Raw genomic sequence first — 8,304 nt, 5'->3', positions numbered from 1 at the left:
ATATATATGTATTTCAATCACACTTGAATTAGCTTTTAAAAATATTCACACGTAGCACTGTATTCGTATAGGACAATGTATTAATTATTGTAACAAATGAAGTTACTAATTGTAAGACAGGTAACGAAATGATAATAACAGATAACCGAACCGATGCGTGTGAGTATTAACTGGGATCTGGCTTATACCCCTTATGGAAACTTTCAACACTTGTCTCTCCATTTTATCCGCAAGGTTGTTGTTCAAGTAGAAAAATATAATATACATATATTCACTTATACTTATGTATCTTGCAGATTAACCAATTTGTTCTACGTTAACGTAACGAAATCAAAAGTTTTCAACATTATTACAATACTTAAATAATGTTAAATCATTTTTTTGGTTTACACATACACATATTTTCTTTTAAAATTTTTACTAAATGTATTTAACGGGATAATCCAATATTAAGAATGAAAAATATTAAACGGTATTATAATAGTTTAATATAAATTTGTTTTAGTTCGAATCATCGACAATTTATTTTTGTAATTTAAACGACAAAAAACAAAACGAAACAATGCTGATCAAAGGATATAATTATGCGCATCTCATTTTTCTTCTATCTCGTTCCTATCACTTTCTATTTCATTTTCTGTGTGTTTGTGTATGTGTGTGTGTGCATTTCATTCGCTTACATAATCTTTTTCTCCTCGACACATTATTATCTTTTAAAATATGCATAAACATCTTGATATACTTTTTATTATATGTCACTAGCATTTCTTTTTATATATATTTTTTATATGTTTATTAACACATGAATACTCTTGGCTGTTAACTATAAAGAATTTGTACTTTATTAATACAGAATGTATTTTTTTTAACTCTCTCTCTCTCTCTCTCTTTCTCTCTCTCTTGACACTTCATTTTCAACTATCGTTTATTCGCCAACACAACAAACAAAAACAACAACTTCTCTTTGTATTGTTAATTAAAATTATAGCGTGCATGAAATACAATCGTTGCCTTTAACGCATACGTATGTTTTTATGTATAAGTATGTATGTATAATATATATATATGTATATTATTATTTAAAATTATAAACATCGGTAATGGCAGATTTACGATTGTAACTAATGGAATGAATAATATTACACGCAAAAATCTATAACATTCTCTTCTTATTCTTCTTCTTCTTCTTCTTCATCTTCATCTTCATTTTCTTCTTTTTCAACTAAACACGTTTTCAAATAAAGCAACAATGGATAAAATAATTTTAATTATCGTCGAAGATTCTCTTAATAAATGACCAAAAAAGAAAAAAAAGGATTAGAATATTTATAATATAATAATACCATCACACATCGATCGTGTTTTCTTCCGAAAAAAAAAAATACAAATTAAATCGAACAACTCTGACCCATTTTCTGTTTTTTATATATATATATATATACACCATATCGAAATATTTAATATTTTTTTTGTTTACTGATCAATGAGGAAAAATATTTAATAATATTTTGCAATAGTATTTATCATTATTAAAATTTCGATAAAGGCACATTACGGAAATTGAAAAAAAAGGAAAACCCTGTGTGTCTTTTTTCCATTCAGATAATAATAATAATAATAATAATATTATTAATAATAATAATAATAATAATAATAATAGTGAAATGTCATATTAATCGTGTGATATTTGATAGAAAGCGAAATATTTCAATAAAAATCGTATTATTGCTTTATAATTGATCGATTAATGAAATTTAATCCTCGACATCTTCGGCATCCAATATATTTTTAAAATAAAATGGCTGAAATATGTGTCCCTCTCCTTTATAAAATTTACTCATAAATTCCATCCTGAAACAAAAAAATAGGAAATAAATTATAAAAGTTTTTTTACACATTATATATAAAAGAAAAAAAAGAAACATTTACCAATGTAATCGAAGAGTATGAAGAAAGGCTGATAATCCTTCCATTAAAACAAGAATACAGATAGTAAAAAATGCCCAACCAGCGAAAATGAAGAATAAGATGATGCTAGAAACGTATCTTCCCTCCAATGCACCTAATCCCATTCTTAAAACCCTATTCCAAAGAACTTCAGATAATTGTGAATGAGCTAATGACAAAGCCCAAAGACGTAGATAAGAAGCGGTATGTGATACCGTTGATAAAACGTATTCTATCGTGTGTATGGCTTGATAAATCATCATTTCACTAAAATCGTTATCATGATCTTGATGTACACTAGTAGCTTGACTTCTTGACGGTGAATTTTGTAATTCTATATCTTGAGAAGCATTACCATTTGTCTGTAATACAATTCAATTTATTTTATTTTCTATTATTACTTCTTCATCATCATTATTATCTTATTCTTATCTGTGTAATTAGAAATAATTAACAATAATATGATATATAATTAAAAATACTTACAAATGTCTTCCCAACTTGTTTATTTCTTGGTTTCAAACACAACTGGGTATAAAGTGGTTTACCGAATAACATCAATGGAATACATAAAAGTGCAATAAATACGAAACACATTTGCATTGTCGCCTGACCTTCGAACATAAATTCTTCACAACCTTCTTCTACTTTACTATGTTGAAATAGCATCATATTGATGAAGGTATTTAACACGGATGGTGCACAGCCTGGTTTAAATCTTAATGCTGCAATGTAAATTGTTCAAATATATTAATCGATTGTGAAATGTTTATTAATAATAATAATATAATATACCTGGTGAGGTAGCATCGTACAAGACCCATTTAACGAACATCAAAACTGCCATGTAGAAAAATAAGACCAGAAGAAATATTAATTGCGGTAAGAATTCGAAGAACAAGCTCGAATATTTCTTAAAATGTCTACAATTAACAACACAACAACGATTATTATAATATATTAATTATAAGTTAAATGTGTGATTTTTAAAGTCATATATAAATTACTTACATTATATTAACGACGCTCATGCATACTCCAAATATCATGTGAACAACCCCAAATATTATAGACAATTTCATTTTGAATGAATTAAGGAAAAGTATTTTATTTTCGGCGAGTGACCAAACTGGATCAACCCCAAGTGGATAAGGTGATTGTTCATAAGCATTTGTAGCCGGATCCAACGTGATCGCGTGACGATCAATTAGATCCGTAAAATTGTAATGGATTTTCCAACTTGATCCAAAAATATTTAAAGATTTTGCAAAGACATCGTTATAAATGATACCGGTATAAATAGAAAATATACCCATCAGTAAGATAATATAACGTCCACCGAAAAATATACTTGCTATCTCATTTTCAAGCTTCTGTTCCATGATCTTTTTCTCACGGAATATCATAAAAGCGGCAAAAATTGTCAATATTATACCTGTCCCGCGTGGATATATAATAAATCCATAATTAATTTAATAAATATATATAAAGTGTTCCTAGATTTCATTTTGTCAAACTTCAAATATGAATTTAGAATACTAAAACTAACTCATTAATGTTTTATTCAACTTGGATAACTTGGAAACACACAGATATTTCAATATCATTCCTAATTTATTCCTAAAACTATAGAAATAATTTTCGAAAAGGAAAAATTTATATATTCATTTTAGGGTTTTTAATTTTCATATCTAAAGTTTGGTGAATATAATACTATTTAATATCCTGTATATCGTTTATTTAATTTTGTAATAATAATTGAGACTCACCGTGACCAGCATCTCCAAACATTACACCGAAAAGAAATGGAAAAGTTACGATTGTGTAAAGTGCAGGATTAGCTTCACGGTATGAAGCTATACCGTAAGCATCTATCAATGTCTGAAAACCTCTTGTGAATTTATTAGTCCTATTGAACGTTGGCGGATCTTCACTGGTTTGAATTATGTTGAGAAAAGATGGTATCGTACTACCACAAAGTTTCTAATAGAAGATAACTGTTATATACGAGAGTTGGTTGATCTAAAAATGAAGATGGCCCACGTAAGGTGTTATAAATTATTATATTTTTTAATCACTCACAACCCATTGAAAAGATAATATATTATCGTTGAAATATTTTCATATATACACAAACAAAAATGAATATAAATAATCGTGACACTATATATGGACCATCTCGTATATTTCTTTAGAAAAAACAATGTCATTTTGTAAGTATTTTTGAGATTAGTTTTAAATCAATTAACAAACAATTAATAATAATAAATAGATATCAAAGGGGGAAGTTAAGACCGTGTTTTAATATTGTTGAACGTTTCGTCCTTTTTATTGGGACACTTCTTTACGTGAATTATTCTGAACATTTAAGATCAAGTTGCTGAAGTAGTCCCAGTTAGGGGGATCAAAACATGATGTTCTGATTTTGTTACCTTATCCAACTTCCCTGTGATATCTATTTATTATTTTGTTTAAAAACTTACAAAATGAATTGTTATCAAGATTTAAATAAGTTATATAAGTAATAACTTACGGATCCTTCCGTTAAACAAGCCTGAACTATTCCTAAATCTGCAACGGGTACCCAACACTCCCCTATCAAACATTTCTTCGAAACGTCCATGTTGAATAGATTCATCGTGTGATAAATAGCTTTCATTTTACGAACCATGATGCTCCAATTGAATAGTTCTTTGGCTACGCTGTGTAATACGCGTTGACGATGATCTTGTGTTTGATTTAATACCTAAAATTAATCGAAAAATGGGCAGAGAAAAACATGCAAAGGAACACGTATGATATATATGTATAATATTTCTAATCAATAAATAAAATATTACGATTTTACGTAATCTATAGAAATATTGTTAATTAAATTCTCACCAAGTTCAAATCCTCCAATCGTATTTGTACATCTTTAACCATTTCCTGACGTTCGGTGTGACTGCTTGGACAAGGATAAAGGGAAGCGTGGAATCCAGTGCAAACTTTTTTGATACGGCTCTTCAATTGTTCACCTTGGAAAAAGGCGACGAAAGCTGTTTTATAGATTTTGTTGCCCTAATGACGAGTCGAAAAAAAAAAATTAAAAGAAAACAATTTTTAAAAGATGCACGTTGGATTTTTTCTGATTAGAGTGAAACCAATAATTCGTGCGTTTTATTATTGTGTTGTCTCGTATAATGTAATTTTAATTGAATTGTTCATCAAATACATATAAAATTACTTCATATATATATGGGAATGAAAATATTCATTTATAAAACGTACGAACTTTTAATTTCACATTAAGAAAATAAACGTGACCACTAACGGTAGCTGGATCCTCTAATGGTTTTTCGAGTTCTGCTTGACGAAGGAATACATTTCCACGTGATATTCTCCAAAGCATTCTCTCAAAGGTTGGTACTCGCTCACGGTTAATCACTCCGGCAACGAATCTATAAAAATTAAAGTTCAATTATAAATCACTGCTGTTGATTCATCTTCCCTTAGAGACTGATCAATTTTAGATGACGCGAAAAATAGTCAAGAGAATTAAATTTAAATACCTAATAATTAGGGTGAACCAAAATAGTGCATTTTATTACGTTGAAACTGTTTGTTTTTGTAAAATTTATTTAACAAATATTAATTTAAACAAAAAAACCTATACGAACTTTCGATTAATTTTAATATAATATTTATTTATTATTATTATTATATTAAAATTAGATACTTACTCGAGCCGACCTCGACTCGATGCGCTCGGATTCTGTGCTTCCTCGTTAATCAGAGCCCTAGTGATCGAGTCGTTGGCCTCTTCCTGTTGATATAGAAGAAGAAGAAACGACTCTTGATTCTTCGACAAAACGGTAACATCGATTACACGAAGGAGGACGGCGCGCTATGAGAGGAAAAGCTGCTCAACTACTTTTAGGTACCTCCGTGAAGAATACTTGCGTCTTCTCGAGGACATGCCATAATTCCGTCAGTTCTAGATAGGTGCTTTTCAAATTGACCGCGTTGTGGCTCAGCTCTAGTATGTCGTTCTCCGTTTTCTCGAGATGGGCCTACAAATTGTAACAAATTTTTTTCAGTTCGTTATCTTCATCGTCGAAAAAAATATGACAATTTAAATAAATAAATGAAATTAATGAAAAATTCTGTAACCTCGAGATCTATGATCGCACGTGGATTAGGTGCCCTTGGTAATTCCGACAAATTATCTGGTATCGGTACGTCATCCTTTCTTACTTCTGCTTCAATGTATCGAAGCTTCCTTTCGAGTTCGTCGCATCTTCGAACTTCATTGACAAATTTTCGTTGAAAATAATTCTGATCCCCGTTAAGCTACGAACAAGTTTATAATTATTGAATAAATGAACATTTAAAATTAAGATATAATGTCTTGAATATTTATTTATTTAATGTTTCGATTAACTCTCTACGTATTTTTGAGGTTATATTGTAATTTTATATTTTAGAGTTGCCGAAAAAATTCTAATAAAACATGACGTTCTAATAGTTTTTACTTTTTCCAACTTCCCTGTGATATAATTAATCTATTTATAAGTATTATTTTTGAGATAAATAAATATTTAATGCCCAAATAAAGGCTATGAGTTCAATGAAGTTTTTGGCAGCCATATTGACTCTAAGTTAATCCTAACTAATTGTTAGTCTGGTGGTGTAATTTGGTTCGCAAAAGCCTTATTGGGGTTCCCAAGCTTAAATTGATCGATAATCTAATTAAATCGAATGAAAAAAAAGGATTCGACAAAACTTACGTCACGAAATTGCACCGTGCCAGTTTCTCCAAGCTCGGAAACGGAAAGATATGCAGTCTCGGGTTGGATAAACAATTGGCAAAGGGCCATTTCTTCGCTTCTGAACATTGCCCCCATCTTGAAGGCGATTTCTGATTTTTACCCTATAAAAATAACAATTAAAAATTATTTAAATTTATTTTGATAAATATCAAAAAGGGAATGAAACATCGAATAGAACAAATTTGTATATCCAACGACTGATTGTGAGAGATGATATCGCGAAACCTTGTTTTAAATTCGATCACGATGTTCAACGATGTTAGCAAATAAATTTAAATGTCGCTTATTCGCAGATGTAATCGGTGTTCTTAAGAATTCATTCAAATATTGATACAAGATAAGGGTCACAAATCAAACTCGATTTTCACCTTGATCGCGTTTAAGAAAAAATGAATTATTTCTTAAGAATTTATAAATTGTTTCTTTTATTATTCGCATGAGACTTTTTTTTAACACAAAAGTTTTTTCTTACCTTTTTTTAAACATACTCTTTAATATTTTTCATTATAATGTTATTTTATTGCTAATGAATTAGATACGATTGTTTTCTCGACAAAATAACGTTGTGCAACGTTGAAATTATTAAACGTAAGTACAAACAAAAAGATAAACCTTTTGGAATGTATCAAATAAGTGTAGAACAAAAGTAAATAAGCAAAAAAAAAAAAGCCTGTAAAAGGTGATAGATAAAAATAAGAGAAAGAGATAAGAAAAAAAGAAGAAGAAAAATAAGAAATTACTTTTCTCTGAAACACGCGTTAACGTTATTCACGTTATGGTTACGATCATATACATCAAACGAGGACGAGTTTTAATAATCAAACATGCAAAGAAAAAATTTAGAGATGTCAGTAAGATAAGACCTTTGTAATTGACTTTATTCACATTTACGTAAGTGGTATGTCACATGAAATAAAGAATTCTTTTTTTTTTGTTATTTCTATCTCTCGGTTTCTCCTAGAAATGGATTTGATTATTTTTCAACAAGCATGATCGTTGAAATTAAAATAACTACAATTAAAAAGAACAAAATTATTATAATAAATAATTAAGATATTAATCCAACAATATTTTCAAACACTGATTGAACAGTACCCACCCCAACAATCACCATAAACGTGTACACGCGTATAATCCTGTAATAAAAATCACGTAGAACAATATAACGGATATTAAAAAAGATAGATAAAATCTAAATTCTTTTGATTATCGATAAGAAATAGACTACTCGTTTTGAAAACTCTACGTAATCTGATTGCGTAATGTAAAATAACCTAAGTGAAAATAATAGGAGAAAGAATAAAAGAAAGAAAGAAAGAAAGAAATAAATAAAAGGTAAAATAGGAGAACATTACAAGACAGGAGTGTACACAATAGAGATAACGATGAGAACTAGAAAACGAACAATTCTAACTTGGCTTCTTTTTTTTTTCTTCTTTTTCTCAACAGAATAAATTTACTATTTTACAAATTACCTAAACCCCTGTTTGATATAAAAAAATCAAAATATATATAATATATATTTATTTTAATTAATGCAAACCTA

At 28.9% G+C, this 8,304-nt stretch overlaps 2 protein-coding genes across 4 annotated transcripts in view; both read right to left on the bottom strand.

Annotated features, from left to right (window-relative positions):
- LOC106790738 (neuroendocrine convertase 1-like) overlaps positions 1–222 on the bottom strand; it is a 7,695-nt gene extending 7,473 nt beyond the window's left edge. Inside the window, exon 1 of the mRNA XM_014755846.1 lies at positions 172–222. Coding sequence (XP_014611332.1) covers positions 172–222 — 51 coding nt within the window. The remainder of the gene's footprint in view (positions 1–171) is intronic.
- Positions 223–1,709: 1,487 nt separating this feature from the next.
- Positions 1,710–8,304, bottom strand: part of LOC106790765 (V-type proton ATPase 116 kDa subunit a) — a 23,186-nt gene continuing 16,591 nt past the window's right edge. For 2 of the 3 annotated variants that reach the window (XM_014755901.1, XM_014755902.1), the window contains exons 2-14: positions 6,717–6,859; positions 6,100–6,279; positions 5,871–5,999; positions 5,670–5,788; positions 5,261–5,387; positions 4,831–5,007; positions 4,481–4,693; positions 3,717–3,930; positions 2,959–3,382; positions 2,743–2,870; positions 2,434–2,672; positions 1,930–2,309; positions 1,710–1,851 (exon numbers count right to left, since the gene is read on the bottom strand). In XM_014755901.1, the coding sequence (XP_014611387.1) occupies positions 1,755–1,851; positions 1,930–2,309; positions 2,434–2,672; positions 2,743–2,870; positions 2,959–3,382; positions 3,717–3,930; positions 4,481–4,693; positions 4,831–5,007; positions 5,261–5,387; positions 5,670–5,788; positions 5,871–5,999; positions 6,100–6,279; positions 6,717–6,833 (2,544 nt within the window). In that variant the 5' untranslated portion in view covers positions 6,834–6,859 and the 3' untranslated portion in view covers positions 1,710–1,754. The remainder of the gene's footprint in view (positions 1,852–1,929; positions 2,310–2,433; positions 2,673–2,742; positions 2,871–2,958; positions 3,383–3,716; positions 3,931–4,480; positions 4,694–4,830; positions 5,008–5,260; positions 5,388–5,669; positions 5,789–5,870; positions 6,000–6,099; positions 6,280–6,716; positions 6,860–8,304) is intronic. The other variant, XM_014755903.1, reaches the window with a different exon arrangement.

The sequence above is a fragment of the Polistes canadensis genome, unplaced genomic scaffold, assembly GCF_001313835.1.
Source record: "Polistes canadensis isolate GaletaPanama2010 unplaced genomic scaffold, ASM131383v1 scaffold_258, whole genome shotgun sequence".
Lineage (NCBI taxonomy): Eukaryota > Metazoa > Arthropoda > Insecta > Hymenoptera > Vespidae > Polistes > Polistes canadensis.
Note: the sequence above shows the minus strand (reverse complement) of the source record. Positions and strands in the feature narration are given on the sequence as shown.